This window comes from Triplophysa rosa, linkage group LG16 (assembly GCF_024868665.1).
Source record: "Triplophysa rosa linkage group LG16, Trosa_1v2, whole genome shotgun sequence".
Lineage (NCBI taxonomy): Eukaryota > Metazoa > Chordata > Actinopteri > Cypriniformes > Nemacheilidae > Triplophysa > Triplophysa rosa.
In genome coordinates this window covers 14,552,482-14,569,234 of record NC_079905.1, presented here as the reverse complement: position 1 = coordinate 14,569,234, position 16,753 = coordinate 14,552,482, and the positions used below count along the sequence as shown (strand labels likewise).

General features: G+C 40.1%; 2 protein-coding genes across 2 annotated transcripts; one reads left to right on the top strand and one right to left on the bottom strand.

The window, feature by feature from the left end:
* Positions 1 to 2,383: 2,383 nt before the first annotated feature.
* On the top strand, positions 2,384 to 10,884 carry stmn2b (stathmin 2b). Its single transcript, XM_057355098.1, has 5 exons — positions 2,384 to 2,628; positions 7,993 to 8,088; positions 8,397 to 8,572; positions 8,775 to 8,966; positions 9,769 to 10,884. Exons 1-5 carry the CDS (start codon positions 2,610 to 2,612, stop codon positions 9,826 to 9,828), a joined length of 543 nt encoding a protein of 180 aa, XP_057211081.1. The 5' UTR covers positions 2,384 to 2,609; the 3' UTR covers positions 9,829 to 10,884.
* Positions 10,885 to 12,789: 1,905 nt separating this feature from the next.
* hey1 (hes-related family bHLH transcription factor with YRPW motif 1) lies at positions 12,790 to 16,002 on the bottom strand. Its single transcript, XM_057355097.1, has 5 exons — positions 15,846 to 16,002; positions 15,503 to 15,578; positions 15,316 to 15,399; positions 15,109 to 15,190; positions 12,790 to 14,515 (listed from the first exon to the last, which is right to left on the bottom strand). Exons 1-5 carry the CDS (start codon positions 15,980 to 15,982, stop codon positions 13,881 to 13,883), a joined length of 1,014 nt encoding a protein of 337 aa, XP_057211080.1. The 5' UTR covers positions 15,983 to 16,002; the 3' UTR covers positions 12,790 to 13,880.
* Positions 16,003 to 16,753: the final 751 nt, after the last annotated feature.

Here is a 16,753-nt window from a genome sequence, read left to right as displayed (position 1 = left end):
GTGCATGAAGATAAGTATATGTATAAAGCAATGTCTCACAACATATTTATTTGGACAATTGTTTAAAGCTGTTAGAGCTGAACTGTTTAAACACATTAAATGAGAAGATTAGAAAGAGCACTAGCAAAAAACGTGTGTGAGTCTATCAGTCAGTAAAGAGGAGCTACTTTGTACCTGATTTCTAGAGATCTGTCTCACATTTACACTTACAGAATCTGCACAGTATTCTTACATATTTTTAATACAATTTACTGCTTATCGATCTGTCTATCTATATTCCTCAATTACTTTTGTGTACACTGCTGAATAACTTTAAAAATAGTTCATAGTAATTTAACCTGTGCTTTATTCTGAAAACAGCTAATAAATTAGATTTGTAATAATATTATTAATGACACATTGGAATTGCAGGTTAAAGTTTTTCTTATAGAAACAATAAACAATTAATAACGTTAAAAAGTGACACCTTAAATTGTATTGCATAAAAAATGTGTAATTTTTTCAATAATAATAAAAAAATCTGTAGTAAAACAGGGAATTGAGCAGGAATCGAAAACAGCAGCTAGGAATCGATTCATGGAATCGATTCTTTTGATTCCCAAACCAAGAATTGGAACCGGAATCGACTCCAAAAAATTCATAATCAGCCCTACCTGTAACCATGGCTATTATGTTCTGGGTATCTTAACATATTAAATGATGCACACTTGACTGTTGCCATTTTGGATAGATAATGGTCCCCTAGTCCTTCAGCAGGGCTCTCGGAGGGCTTTAGTTAATGACTATAGTCATCTACATTAGTGGAGCTATTTCGCCCCCATTTAAAACAGACCTTTGCTTTGCTCTTAAGTGAAATTTCTCAAACCATATTTAAATAGCCTACCATGCAGACATGAAATCAGAAATGTCATTCAATGCAAAACTTGTTTTAAATTCATTAAAGGCATCCAGATGTCCATTTCACTAACTTTGTCCTTTTAATGTTTAGTTAATCCACCACAGGCAACAGCTGTTATATTTAATTAGCGTTGCAGTAATAAAGTGATCTGTCCTCTGAATATTCCCATCGTTACCATACATTTCTCCAATGTAAATTTTTAAATGTGTGGAAAACGAAGATTTCCATTTGGCCATAATCAGTTCTGACGATTCATGAAAAAGAAAATTACGCCTCCTAGTGGATGCAAATGAAAACGCAGTGCTCTTTTGATCTATAGGTGTGACATGAGTTAACATACGCTATACCTGTTACATTAACAATATTTTCTTTCAATTTATAGTCCTCTGAAAAGAAAATACAATGTTAAGGTATATAATGACACGTAATACAATTCGCTTATAAAGTAAATTAGTTGGTGTAGGCCTACAAACAAATGCATTGTAAACATTTACAAGGCGTTTCCTTTTTTAACAACAATGATATAGACTTAAAATGATACTAGGCATGTTATCATTCACATACTGTGATGGCCACTTTGTTGAAACAGCAGAAGTTTTATTATTCACTCTGAAGACAGCACTTCCTTCATAATTGATGTTGAACATACTGGTGTAGTCTGTCATGAGGAAGCTAGTGCATGTTCATGTACTGGTGTGCATGTAGTGATAAAGTATGGTGGAATTTGACTAAACACATGCATTTATTAGATAAAGTAGTATGTGCTGTGTATAGGCTTCAGTATTCCGGCAATCCTGCAAAGGACAAGCAGGTTTGGGGAGTGGATGGATGGGTGTGACAACATAATTTTATGTTCAGAGCGTATCTTTGCTACACCAAGAATTACCATGTGTCATATGCATGTAACGTATTCAATCAATTTTATATATCTACCAAATTGATAGCATTTTATTTTTACTGCGCAATATCTAAAACATTTTTTGACAAATGATAAGTTGAAATACATTAGAAATATGAGGTACACATGAAGGTCCAACACTGAATCACAAAACAGGCATTTCATCTCAAGGGACCCTGGGTGTTGCTGGGAGGGGCACCTTGGGTCTGAGTGCAGCTGCCTATTCGTGCTGCTCGCAAAAAATCCCTAAATCCTATTTTTACAGTAAATCAAATATTAAATACAACCATCTCGATTTTATAAAATACTCTTAATGGAACAAGACCTTCCTGTATTGTGTGACAACAAAAGACAACCAGCTGTTTAGATCAAATGAGTAACACGTAATGATATAACGACTATTTTCCTACTCTATAAAAAGCCATGAAGCATATTATGCGCATTGCAAACTGTCTTTCCAATAATGACAGCCTTTGATCCCTTCCAGCGTCCATATAAATGAATGTAACTCAATGAAAACTGCATGAACGGACAGTACCACTCCCGAAAAGGAGGGGGACACACAATTAGTCACCTTGTAAGCTACACACCACTGACAACCTCCTGTACATAGACCGGTGGGTGCGCGCTTAACCGCTTGTCACCGCGCGCGTTAAGGAGCAAACAGCAGCCAGTCTGATTGAACACACGCACGCGCGTCATTCCCGAACCCGCTCTCGCGCCGATCTGCTGACTCAGTGCCTTATTAAAGCGAACCGGTTCATCGCCACCGAACAGAGCTGAGACGCACCAGTGACCGCAACAACTCCAGCCATGGCCAAAACTGCAATCGGTAAGACAAACCTTTCTGTCGCTTTGCTCACTGGACCGTTTTTCCTTGATACAGGGATGCTGAGGGATGCTGGCGATGCGCACAGAAGAGACGATGATGGAGAAAAACAATAAATCTACGGCATGCAGGAAGGACTTTACGAATTACTAAAGGAATCTAGCTCTGCTTTTTTGAGAACTATGTTTTATTTTCAAATATGGCTGGGCGTTTTGGGGTACTCGCAAGCTGCGAGCCACTTTTTGCAGTGGCAGACTTAATAATGATCATGGGAAACGAGATTGAATTGTGTGTGATTCTAATGCATGTCTCTCAGAAATGTTTTTTAAAGCCTTGAAATGATTTTTGGATGGTGAGAGCGCACCTGCCGGCTCACGCATCTCCAGCATAATGCAGAAAGGGACCCCACCCAAGATCAAGCTCTGTGTTTCAGCCTTAGGAAAATCCAATAAAGCTTGGCAGTGTCGATCTGAGAGCAGTGTAAAGCTTTTGGCATGGGCCGGACACAACATTTGAATCCTCATGATGGATCTTCATAGGGTGGGCTATTAAATTAGGTGTGGCTCATATATGTATTGCCAAACAAAGCTGTATAGTTCTAGTGGTACAGACATGAAACGAAACGATGATAAACGATGGTTTTTGTTTATGCGGATTTAAATCGTCAGAATACTTTAATTTAGGTCAATTAACAGAAATGATGGGATGATTAATGAGTTTGGTGTCCATGGTTTACACTGATTTGGAGAATGACTCATTTAGCTGGTGGGTTTCTCACTACACACTGGGATCCTTTTTATTTTATTTCACCTCTTTTAGAATTGACAAATAATGGGAATTATTTGATGCATTCTTGCTTTATGCAGTCTTTCAGGCCAGATGTCTTCAATTAGCCAGTATATCCCAATTCACCATTTAAACAACCTCATTGCTAATGAAACACATTTTATATGTGAAACTGTGGATGCTTTTATTCTCACAGCTTCTATACGTGCTCTAGGGCGCTGAAAGGCAGATTGCAGAAGGAAATGATCGATGTTTAAATGAAAGTGTGTCAGGACTGAGGTTGTCTCACCAGTATCTCAGCACTGTTGTGATTTTAGATGATGTTGTTGGGGGCCAAAGTGGGGCACTTTATACACAAGGCGCGTGTTTGCGTTGATCGCACAACTTCGTGTCGTCTGCAGGGCAGCAGTCCTCTTTTCTGGTTGCCATGTCACTTGAAAAGTTACCTCCATGAGAGAGGTGTTTAGAAAACCCAATTTGTGCACTTAATTGTGCCTTTCGATTCAATTACATGGGGCAGTGAATATGTTCAATTTTATTTCACAGAACACAAGAAATGGTCTGACAGGCCTGTGGTGAATGCTCCCACTAATACGTAAGAGGATGTCGATCAATATAATCAATTACAGCTGAATATTTATTGGGCTTTAAGATCCTGTCGGAAAGATCTTTGTGCTTGGGTCAGCATCAAACCTATGTAAAGCAATGCAGATTAAAAGCAGATCAAGCTGTGCTGTGCAAGATTGTGTGTTTGCGCAGAATCAGATTTTTCATTAAGATGTCACAATGATGACCTGACCTAGTGAGACAATTAATCGAGCATTTTTATTGGTTAATTGGGCTCGATTGTATCCGCCTGTAAGAATCGCATTCCATCAAAAGCTTTAACTTTAAGGGCTTTGTCCTGTATACACTTTATAGATCTCTATGCAACCCTGCCCCACCCATATCACCAATTTAAGATGACTGGATATGTATTTCTAATCCAATTAAACCCCATGTCTTAACAGGAAGTAAGTGAAACAATTTGTGCTTAAATATACACATTCAGCTATAATGCAAAGGAGTGGGGTGGGGTGGGACCAGCCATTGTTTTGTGAACCCCTTAGTTTGATGTCGCTATATGATGACCGTGTTTCATTTAAAGTGTTAATGCGTTGGCATAATTAAGGTCAATTAAACGTTCCATATTGTTCAAAGTCAGTTTAACTGTATTTAAATCAATTGCTGGATGGATGTCATGATGGACTGCTAACCATCTGGGGGCATCTGCCCAGCTGCAGTGGACAGAGCATGTGTGTGTGAGAGAGAAAGAGGGGCGGGAGGGGCCATTATTGATTTCCCGGGTGGGCATACTGATGCATTATCAAAGAAACCACACAAAGGGTATACAGTTCCCTTGTCGATTGGGTTATATTGGTTGACTGTGAATGTGCATTTTCTTTGCTTTGTATTCATCTTTGTAGCTAGAGTGCATGCTTGACATGTTAAGAATCAGTATAATGATAATGTCTGGAGAAAATGCAGCGAACAAGACTGAATTACGCAATGTAACAAACGCAACAATTTGTGATACTATTTGTCGTTTCATGATTACATCAGTAGTTATTACAGCTATAGCTACTCCTTTAGCCAAGGGCGTGGTCCCCGAGGGGTGGCCCACAATGACTACTCTTTCCCAGTTCTCCGACGCCTCTGACGGAAATTCAATACTTAAATCGGAATGCTGCAAGCGTACAGGTCATCTGTCTGAAACCCTTTCATCCATCCACCGGCCAGTTGACATGAATTACCTGCTTCACCGAGCTGTCTCCTTATCTTACTGTGCCTATTGACAGAGAGCAGTAGGGAGAATGTTAGCTGAGCACTCCATATGATAATATCACAGCGTTGAATCTCCATCACCACCCCCTCAGTGTTTCGGCAGGAACGGTTCACTTCAGTAATCACTAATTAAAGCCCCCCACGCCAAACGCTGCCTGCCGGAGGGCTTTTCATCCTAGCAGGAGTGAGCTGTGATTCTCTTATCTTTCCTTCCCTGTTTTCGCTACCCTGTATTTGTTAATAAGCTTCTCGGTAAGCAAGGGCGAGTTGATCAGATCATTCCGGGCATCCTTTGGGTGGAAAGCAGTTGGAGGAGGCAGGTTGGCATTGCATGATGGCAGTCTGAGAAACTTCTCGGAGCGGTTGAGAGCATCGGCACAGTAGCGCTTTCGGGATATTGATTTATAGCTTATACGTTTTGTTGCTTAGCTAAATGATTAGTGTTTGTCTGTAATGTTGTGGCAGAAATCAATTATTCGCAATTGACAGAAAACTGTTCATTTGCTTGATCATTCTGTCCTTGTCTCCCGCGCCCTCAAAACTTCTATTTGAACCCTTAAAAAAGTGAAATCTGTTTTTCTTAAGGAGCATAAAAGTCATAATTGACCACAAAAACATACCACTATGGTTTCAGCGGCAACAACATAAACAAACGTTATGTGGCCCAAACTTAACTTCCGGTAGACCTCCACAAAGAATCAATAACTGTTGAGTAGTTTTATTTTAATATAATGAATATACAATAAAATATGAATATAAATTAAATATAAAATAAATTATGATATTATAGCCAAACCCAGACAGGAAGACTTCGTGTCATGTCCGATGAAACCGTCTATAATAATGCAATAATGCATTTAAGCAGTGGCAGGTATTTAAAAGAAAAATTATATTTGTTTTTAGGTATACTGTGCATCGTGCTTAAAGGTTCAGTGTGTAGTTTTTCGGAGGATGACAGAAATCCAATATAATATACATAACTATGTGTTCAGAGGTGTATAAAGACCTTACATAATAAAACGTTATGATTTTATTACATTAGATTGAGCTATTTCTATCTACATAAACCGCGGGTCCCCTTACATTGCATTTCATTCACCATGTTGTTTCTACAGTAGCCCAAAACGGACAAACTGCTCTACAGAGCGCGTTTAGTAAATACATTATCTCCTTCGACAAAGAAGCGAAAACGTGACGACATCTTTGTGCAGGGGCAGCGCTAGGGGTGGCTAAGGGGGCTGAAGCCCTGAACATTTTCAGTAAAGCCCCGAATGTTTTTATAACCATGCCCTGTATGAATAACTTAGGTGGCGTTTACATTTTGCGTACTTTGCATGCGAAAGTTCGTTATTTTAAACGTAGATGTGCTGCAAGCGCTCAAATAGAGAGCAACCCGATCACCGTGCCGTGTGGTGCGGCACGCTCTTTATTCCTAGCGCATCAGTGCTGAAAATCTATCCATTGCTGGACCTTCACAACGAACGCAACTAATGGTTGCTTAGAAACAGCAGACGGAACAGCAACAGCGCAAGCTCCTGAGCGCTTTGAAAACACGAGAAAGTGGCGGGCTCACGTCTCCCACACGTTTTTAGATGCCAAATGTGTACAAGCCCCGGATATCCAGTCACCCTGGAACTGCCCCTGGTTCTGTGTCAGCCACCGTAGTGCTTCAAAAGGGAGGGATGGAGTGAGTCGTTGGTTGCAATTTCTCAACCTCACAGCTAGATGCCGCTAAAATTTCCACATTGCTCCTTTAACCAAAACCTCATCACTAAAGGCACAATACACAATAAAATACTGTAACGTCCCATATGCCATAAGGTTTCAGTGCCGCTATTAACACCCCTCCCCCCTTAAGAAATGAACCTCGTATACCAATTTGTACTAAGCATTTATTGCTGGGTGCAATACAGTAAAACAGAAAAATGATGCTGAAATTGTGCATATGAATTAATTATAGTAAAATCTGTGTATTATAAAGAGCCATCTGTATATGCGTCTGGCCTCGTGTCTGCTGTGATCTTGCTCCCTCACTCTTCTGCACACACTACATACTGAAGTCTGAGTAAAAATGGATTCCAATAAATAATGTAACACAAGCTGATGGCTGGGGGAAGGGTGGATCTTCTGGTGAACATTGTCTTTTAGGAATCAGAGCAAGTGAGGACACGGATGCTGGTTTGTTCTTGGAAAGCAATTTTTTTATTATTTTATTTTAAAGAAATGATCTTTTCTGGAGCCCCACCCAGACTCTCAACAAGCCCTTCTTAAGGCTGGATTTTGAGAAGATTGACATTGTGCTGAATTACTGTAGTGTTTTCATCATTTTGCCTTCACTGTACCACTGTATTATCCATTAAATATTCAAATGTATAAATTTAATATTTGTAATATAAATCTGAGATTTACGTTTGTCCTGTGAACCTGTATAGAGGACACGAACCGACCCCAGATCCACCATCATTCATTCATAATATAAAATTGAAAGGCTTTTTGAAATGAAGATTTCAAATAAAATAAAATATATCTAATATTTACACATTAAAAAACATATTTTGCTTTATATCAGTACACAGACCCCTCTGCAGTACCATCATGAACCCCCAGGGGTCCACGGCCCCTCCCCAGCTTGATACCCTGTAGATGGATTTGGTTATTTTCTGCATCATTACAAATGCATGTGTGAAAAACCGTTCAGTATTTGCATGAGAGAATCTGGGTCAAAAGATTTCTTTGATGTGATGTGTTTCCTTACAGCCTACAAAGAGAAGATGAAGGAGCTGTCCCTCGTGTCCCTCATCTGCTCCTGTCTCTATCCAGAGGCACGCAACACCCTCATGGCAGAGTTCGAAGGTAAAATATTATATTCCCGTAATGAGATGTTCTTGGCTTTGAGGTGCTCGCTTCACCTGAGCTTCATTATAAAAGTCTTTATTGGCCTGTATGTGTACTGGCAGTGTGAGAAGTTTATTAGACTTCTTCATAGCTACTATGGTTCAATAAATGTCTGTTATTGCAAAGTTATACAAGCTCATTTCATAAGATGAAGACCATTTGTGTGTTTTACTGCATGGCTGTGGACTCGAATCCCAGCAATGCTCAGATAAATCTTAGGTTCCTGCTGCGTCTAAAAGACAAATCTTTGTGTCGTGTGTTCTCAGATATGGAGGTGAAGCCCATTAACAAGCGGGCTTCTGGCCAGGCCTTCGAGGTCATCCTGAAGCCACTCTCTCCCACGGCTGATGGAAACTACAGCATCACGTCCCCTCCCAAGAAGAGGGACCTGTCCCTGGAGGACATTCAGAAGAAGCTGGAGGCCGCAGAGGACAGGAGGAAAGTAAGTATCCTGTAGGAAAGTCATCTGATTTTTAAGCTGTTGGTCTGTTCTGTAGGCAATGAGATATTGATTGTTGATCTAAAATGTTCACCTTGTGAATTAATAAAAAGATTCCTGGGGCTAAGACCACCGAGTCAGCTGGTAATAACATCTCCATTCGCTCGCTCTCTTTCATTGTACCCCTCCCTCTCTCTCTGTCTAGTCTCTGGAGGCTGACATTCTGAGAGCCCTGGCAGAGAAACGGGAGCACGAGCGGGACGTCCTGCTGAGGGCCATGGAGGAGAACAGCAACTTCAGCAGGATGGCCGAGGAGAAACTCAACATGAAGATGGAGCAGATTAAGGAAAACCGTGACGCCTACATTGCATCCTTGATGGAGCGACTGCATGAGAAGGTAAGGACTCAACATGCTAAAAATACTCAAAAGACCTTAGCAACACCATAGCAACCACCATAGCATCACAACGACATGTTTTACCCTGGAAATATATATATATTTGGAAAATATTTGCACATATTTAAACATTTTAAATGTGAAAAATATTCTCTCTCGCAAAGAATTGTAATAAGAAATATGTTTAAATTGAAATAAATGAAAATTTGAAAGAAATATAGTTGGTTCTTATTCAGTCTCACTAGAGGGCACTAAAATACCGTAAAATATGTTAATTACAAAAGCTGCAGCATTAGAGAAAAGACTATTTAAAAAAAAAGGAAAATTTTGGTTGGTTATTATTCTCTCTTTTGTTTCCAAAATGATATTTTTTATTGGAAGACATCAAATTGGTTAATCAATTTATAAGAAATTAAAAAATATATTTTTTACGCTGCAGCACTAGAGCAAAGACAATTTTTTTAAACATAAATGTTTTTGTATTATTGGAAGGTATCAAATTAGTTATAAATTGAAAAAAAATTAAATAAAATTGGGGGAAAAATTGTTGGTTCTTATTCTCTTTTTTTTCAAACATGAATGATAATTTTATTGGAAGGCATCAAATAAATAAAAAAAGACTATTTGAAAGATATATAGTTTGGTCTTATTCTGTCTCACAAGCGGGCACTAAAATACTGTTAAATATTTTTATTACGAAAGCTGCAAGCACTGGAGCAAAGATATATATATATATATATATATATACATATATATTATAAATTGCAATATTTGTTATCATCATTTGTTGTTTTTGTTTCAGGAGAGGCACGCTGAGGAGGTGCGTAGAAACAAAGAGATAAGGGAAGAATTGACAGCATGAACACAAGCTCCTCAGACTCATCACCCCCACAAACAACCCCTATACCTGTGACCCTCTGTCCGCCGTCACCCCACCAATGCAGCCCCACGTAGAGAAGACCCTCATACACCCTGCAGGAATCGATCCTGCCCCCTCACCAACAGCATCCTCTCCTGATAGTTCAGAAAAAAGTCCTGAGAAATGAAATGTTTTTGCTCAATTTGAAACCGAAGTGAAAGTGTCGTTTTTTTGTAAATACTATTTGTTTTATATGAGACAATGAAAAGTTTTGCGGTGTGCCATTTTATAAGTTTTTCTCTCTGTTTCTTTCTCTTTTAGTGGATGTACTTGTTTCTCTCTCTCAAATCTGCTATAGTTTCTCTTGTGCCAGGGTTTCGTGTTTGTGAGTTTGCTGGGTAGCTGACATTCGCAATGTCTTCTCTAAACCCAATGATCATGTTGTCTCTATATCCATTTGGAGAGAGTAAAGCCGCCACAGTACAAGCAGCTCTTACCGGTCAAGACATCTCTCACTCTTTAGTCAATCATCTGGTATAGAGTCACACGCATACACACACACACACACTTATACAGTCTAAGCTCAGCCTGATTTAGTGAAAATGAAATATAGGAACTTGCTAAATCTGTGGTTTGAGCCATGCTGAGATCATGTGATGTCTCTTGACCCATGTTTGACCATAGTCTGGGTTGCAATCATGCTGACTGCACAACAGCAACTTCAACTAACCTTCTCCTTTTGTCCTTGGGAAATGTGAGATTGCTCGTAGTTCTCTAATTCTAATCAAAGTGTGCCATAGAGAACCTATAGCTTTAAATATGTTTGGTTTTAAAGGAGATAGTGGACACAACAAGATGCTGTGTGTTATGTGTGTATGTGTGTGTGTCGAAAGCAATGTGGGCAGACAGCGTTAGAACATGTCATTGCTCTTGTATGAGTAGCTTTAATGTCACAGATCTGCCCACCTACATCTTTCTCTTCCAGCTGTGTGTTTTATTCCCTTCACATCTGTAACTTTGGAAGCAAACTGGTAAATAAAGGCTTGGGGTTCTTTGAATGAGAATATCTGTCTTTGTCTTTGGCTTCTTACTTTTACTTCATTTAATTTTGAAACATAATTGTACTTTTGTACATTATGATTTTAAAATGTTGCCAACAATCATCATTATCAGTCACCCATGTTTGTCACTGGGTTTTTAAAATAGAACTATTTAAAAGTATTTAAAAAGTGCTTGTCAACTTCGACAACAGAGTATTTAATCCTTTAAAAACTGAGGTGTTTTTCCATTTACTAAAAACAGTGAATTTGGACCATTTTTAGGTTTCAGAAGGACATCGACGATTTGTTACCTTGAATGTAAGAATCTGAAGTGTAACGCCACCACTTACCAACAGGTGGCAGTAATTGACCATCTGCTGTGTGACCATAGCCTACAGCCCTATAAATAATAATGGCATTGACAGCAATGTTGTTGGAAATGTTCGGAAATAAAAATAACTGTAGGTACAGTACAGAGCTACAGACTATACATTGTTTACAAATGTATAAAAAGTAGTATCTCATATCTCATACTCAAGCCGTGGATGTTTTCAACAGTGGCGACTGATGCCACGTGACCTTATTACGCTGCTTATTTAATGAAAGTTGGTGAAATATCGTTTTAAATGTTTACTTTCTTTATTGAGTTTTTCATTTTTTTGTCAAATGTCTTTATGCCTTATAACCACCTTTTAACTTATATTGCCTTTTTGCCACCTAATATTTAATGGCAAGTGGCTGCGGCCGTTGTATTTGACTTCCGGTGTAATCTGCTTCGAGTTTTTTTTTTTAGCTTCAGTAAACAGCTAGTTGTGCTACAAACTGGCATTTATTGCCATATTATTTTAATGTATGGTCAAAATGATAAAAACACTTATTTGTAGCACAATTATTACTGTTTACTACTTTGTTATTCTTCTAGTTATTTATAGCGCGTATGAACCGGAAGTCTCGCACATTCACAGACAAAAGCTTACTTCCCTATGGATTACACCTGTCTGTCATACTTCTCTGTTACTAGTATGACATGTATATCGTATATTATAAATGTATGGTCGATTGTTGGTCATTCAGTTATGCTATACAAACCGAAAATGTGTATAGCCTAGCCTCTCAGTTTGCATAGTGCATACTTCAGAAATAGTTTGACTGCTTTTCTAAACTAGCAGCTACAGCCATCTATTTAAAATTCCAGTTTTTGCAAATGCAACTCACAAACAGTCCTTCCCAGGGGGGAATTCATGATAAAAGTCTCTAAAACAGATTTAAAGCAAGCAAGAGAGAGAAATAAAGAAGCTTTGGCTGGTAGTCACACCACCAGCGGTGTTAGCGTGGAAGTTCACCACACCAGGAGCTCAGCAGGCTGCTGTGATTGCTCAGGGACAAAGCTGCTCTGTGCACCCATCTCCTCCCACATTTCCATCTCTCTCTTTCCCTCGCATCTCACTCTATCCTTCCCTCTCCTCCTCTCACAGTCCGGGCCAGCCGGGCTGCCATTGTCCAGGATATCCCTTGGCTCTTAATGGCTTCCTGGATACATAGAGAGGCCACAGAAAGGCCCTGGGTCGTGTTTGATATCAGTTCAAAACGCACGCATACAGGCACTGGTTCAAGCCTATAGAAATGTGCAGTGCCTCATTTCAATGGCATGAAAGGAACTTTTCATCTCAATCCATTAAATCACATCTAAGGCTTGTGTTTATACGTGCACCTGTTAGGACAGTATGATCTGAACATTTTGGCAACAATTATAGACGATAAAATATGTAGTTTACTGTGAGCATAAAAATTGTGTGCTTGTAACCTAAAACATTCTCTCTCTCTCTCTCTTTCGCTCTACATACTGTAATTGTCTATGCAATATCACTAAAAAAGTACAAACGGAAATGTGGCAAAACACAAATAAATATAAAATGATTTTATTACAAGAAAGTCACACAGGTCAGTGAGGGACAGACACAGTACCACACCATCTCTTCCAGTATACAGTTCCGTTGGTGATGTGTAGCGCTATCAAGGTGTGATTCTCGGGAAACAAACATCCAAAGATGTATAAATGTCAATATATCTCTTCTCCTCTCTCTGAAATATCTGATATGCCAGTGCAAATTCCCTATTAAAAAGAATCTTTTCCATAACACTCCTCAAGACAAAGAGAGAGAGATGTTTTGGGCTGATGGATGAACATGTATGCACGAACACACAAGTCTGTTAATAACAAACTTTTATTATGATTAAATTAGTGCATTTCTGAGAGATTGTCACTCGTGAAAAAGCGTCTAGATTGTCACTGTTAAAAAGGAAATTTCCCTGCAAACAACACATTTCTAACACACAAACACAGTAGAAACATTTTAGGTCACTGACCAGAATTATTTAAAATCTTTATAAAAATAAAGTACTATTATTGCTCATGAAGTTCAGGTGAGGAATACAGGCTCGCTTGCATAGGTCTTGTATATTTGGAGAGGGTTTTTGTTGCAAAAGATCAGTCACACAACTGGATTGCATAGATTCTCAATACGAACAATAGGGATGATGCTGAACATTTTTATTTTATTTTAAATTAAACAATACTTTCATTCTGAAGCCTAGACGTCTCTTGGACGTTGAGATGAGGATGCAAATGACTTATTTTTGTGATCAAAACGCTGGGGACATCTTTAAAACTCCTTAAAACTCCATTTAATTTGAATTTTTTACATTATTTATATGCATCTCACCATTGCTTTTGCTCCAAATGACCTCTCCCTCTCTCTCTCTTGCTGTCTTTCTATTTCTATATCTATCTCTTCACTTCAACAAGAAGGTAAGGCAGGTAACTGAATAGTACCTTGCTCCTCTGAGGGAAGAACTAGATTTGTACTGAACTACTAGAACCTGACCATCTCCTGAGCCCATCTCAGATCATGAGATGCAGCGTAATTCAAACATGTACATCAGTTCTGCATCGTTTTTCACTCTTAATAAAGAGAAAGTCTTGACTGTCGACAGAGTCTAATGTTCATTTAGAGTTCAGAAGGCCCCTATTTCCATGCTCCAGGGCCTGTAGGGTTTCCCCAGGCTGCTGGAGGGAGTCGCAGGACCCAGTGAGCTCGGGGACAGCAGAGGAAATGCGCTCAGCGGGAAGGGAAATGCGGAAAGGCTTGAAAGTGACGTCAGGAGGGGCGGAGACAGCTTGGACACTGAAGGTGGCGTAAGCCCGGGAGGCCGGGAGGTACTGGGCGGCACCCTCAGCGGCCCCGTCTGCCCTGCCTCGGTAATCACCGTGCCAGTCAGCCTGCTGGGGGCGTGTGGCTCTGTGGATGGGGCAGATGGAGATGAGGAAGATGATGATGATGAAGTGGAGGATGGAGGGCTGCTGCTGCTGCTGCGTGGGAGTGGCGCCCCCTGCTGTTGTTGCAGGAGAAGGTGATGAGCCAGATGGCCGGGAGGACTGCCGAAAGCAGAGCCCCACGCCAGGTGACCCAAACCGGAGTGAGCTTCTCTCTGGGAGGCGTAACTGTTCAGGTGCGAAACCAAACGGATGCGGAGGGGGTCAGTGTTGTCCAGTCCCTCGATGATACTGAGGTAACGGGCCGTCTCTGCCAGACACTCACGGAAACCCAGCCCACGGTAATCCATGGCCAATGCGTGAGCATCAAAGTAACCTGTAGGAGAGAGAGAGAAAGCTGTTGAGGGATTTGATCAGATAATGATTTGAGCTTGTGAAAGGAAAGACTATTGTGCCCGAAATGGATCATGCTGGGAGTGGTTGAGAATGAAACCAAATTGCCACTAGATAAACAACAGAGATTAAAAGAAAGTTTACACGTTTGACCTGTTTCAGTTGTGTGGTAACTGTTTGAACTGTGGGAAATCCCCAGTTATACACGATCTCTTAATTCAAGGGTGCATCCAACAACAAACTTTGCAAGATTTGTAATGAAGGGCTTTTTAAGAGCTTCGTTGTATCTTTTTGAAAGTTTTTGTAAGACACACATTATAATGCTCAAAGGGGGATAAGTTAATGTAACCATAAAGTGTAATGAAACTTTGATGCATCTATATTTTCCATATATTTTATATTCATATGAATGTACTGGAGCCTTCTTGAAGAATTTAAAATAGCCTATTATTAGATTGTTTATATAAGTAGCCTATATTTTATAAGCGCAACATTTGTAATATTCATACTTAATAATACTCAATGCAAGTTATTATGACGTGGTATGCCAACTTGGGTGCGGTTTTAAAAAATTACCTTTTCCTCCGGCTGCATGCAGCATTTTTAAATGATCGACGGTCATCTGCAAAATCTCCGCTTTTTCCAATTTAGCAGAGCCCTGAGAACGAAAACAGATCGTGGGTTAAATCATTTGAATGGGTTATTCAATAATAACGGATCATGTATGTATGTATGATGGTGATATGTTAGAGATGTGAGTCAGTGGCAGTGATTGAGACTCACCTGTTTCTCAAACGCGCTGGGCACCAGTCTGCGCAGTTCAGACAGACTGTTATTTATCCGGTCTCTACGGCGTTTCTCAATGATCTGTTGAAAGGATTGTGAAAGCATTATTACAAAGCAACAACATTATTACTCTGCATTAAAGATCACTTGTAGTCAAGGGTTTTTCATGGAGACTTGCACTTACCCCTCTGCGACGTTTTCTCGCTTGTACTTGAGAGGTTGTAGATGGAGACATCGATCCAAGAGGAGAATTCACGCCGCTTTAAAAACAAAACAAAGCAAATAAGAGACAGCTTCTTTAAAAAAGAGAAGCGTGAGAAACATCTTAAAGCAACAGTTTTCTAGTTATGTCAACATTTAACGTATTTATCTTACATTTGGTCTGACATTTTTCAATGTTGAAAATGTGCACGACAACACAAATAAACGAATATTATTTTTATAATTATAGGCTTGCTCAGATTCCTCTTCAGTGTGTTTCGTGTTAAATATAGGCCGCTGAATTAAGACGAATCAATAAAACTTACGCATTTTCATCGGCGCTCTCCTTCTCCACTTCAATGTTCTCGTCAAGCTCACTGTCTGAGGAGCTAAAGTCGTGATTTCTCTTCATTTTGCGATGTTGTCTTCTGGGTCGTATCCTCAGCGTGAGACAGAAGTTCATCCGTATGAACCGACAAGCTTTCCCACGGTATCATTTCAACGCTACAGCAAGCCAAGAGAGGCGGGGCTAGGCGCTTAGGTAGCCAATCATCGAGATTGAGTGACAGGTCAGCTGACTGAATCGCATCTTAACCCCGCCCGCTATTTTTAATACGCTCAACAAATGGCCAATAGACTGTTCGTCCGTGAGTGCGGAGCTCCGCCCCCCGGTTCCGCCGGCGCTTGTGTTGTCTGGCCCAGCTGAAGGGCGTGGCTGGCCGGCTGTCAGCACGCGTTAGCCGTGGGAAAGTTTCTTAGGAGAGCGCTGATAACCAATCAGGGGCGACGGCCGTCTCCGGCGCTGGAATGAATGGGGCAATTGGTTGGGGCGACGGGCGGTCTGCGACTGAGCGTGTGAACCTGTAATCTAATACTAACTCATCCGAAGGAGTGCAGTGTGTACGAGGAAGCCACCGAGGCTAAATGTACTTCATGAATCTCCAGCATGTAGCGTGTGTTAAGGGCATTCCCTCAGGCACATTACGATCAAAACGGGCAAGTCACTGTGCATGCGTCGATCACTGCGTGTTCTTAACAGGTGGCTAAACATAATGCACTGCACAGTTGGTGCGTCAGTGGGTTGCATTTCGTACAGCAGTTTTATTTACTAGACCATTCGGCATAATTACTCGACTTCTTACTAATTAGATATTTAAATAATTGTAGACACATTAAAATAACAACTACACTGAAAAACAACTAGTAATAATAATAAGAATAACTTTGTTTTATA

Excerpts from the sequence above, each read along its gene's own strand:
- stmn2b (XM_057355098.1), top strand. Across the intron at positions 8,573-8,774 it reads CCGCAGAGGACAGGAGGAAA|TCTCTGGAGGCTGACATTCT; the intron begins GTAAGTATCCTG and ends CTCTCTGTCTAG. Across the intron at positions 8,967-9,768 it reads TGGAGCGACTGCATGAGAAG|GAGAGGCACGCTGAGGAGGT; the intron begins GTAAGGACTCAA and ends TTTTTGTTTCAG.
- hey1 (XM_057355097.1), bottom strand. The coding sequence starts at position 15,982 with ATGAACTTCTGTCTCACGCTGAGGATACGACCCAGAAGACAACATCGC. Across the intron at positions 15,579-15,845 it reads GAGAGCGCCGATGAAAATGC|CGGCGTGAATTCTCCTCTTG; the intron begins GTAAGTTTTATT and ends TTGTTTTTAAAG. Across the intron at positions 15,400-15,502 it reads CGAGAAAACGTCGCAGAGGG|ATCATTGAGAAACGCCGTAG; the intron begins GTAAGTGCAAGT and ends TCCTTTCAACAG.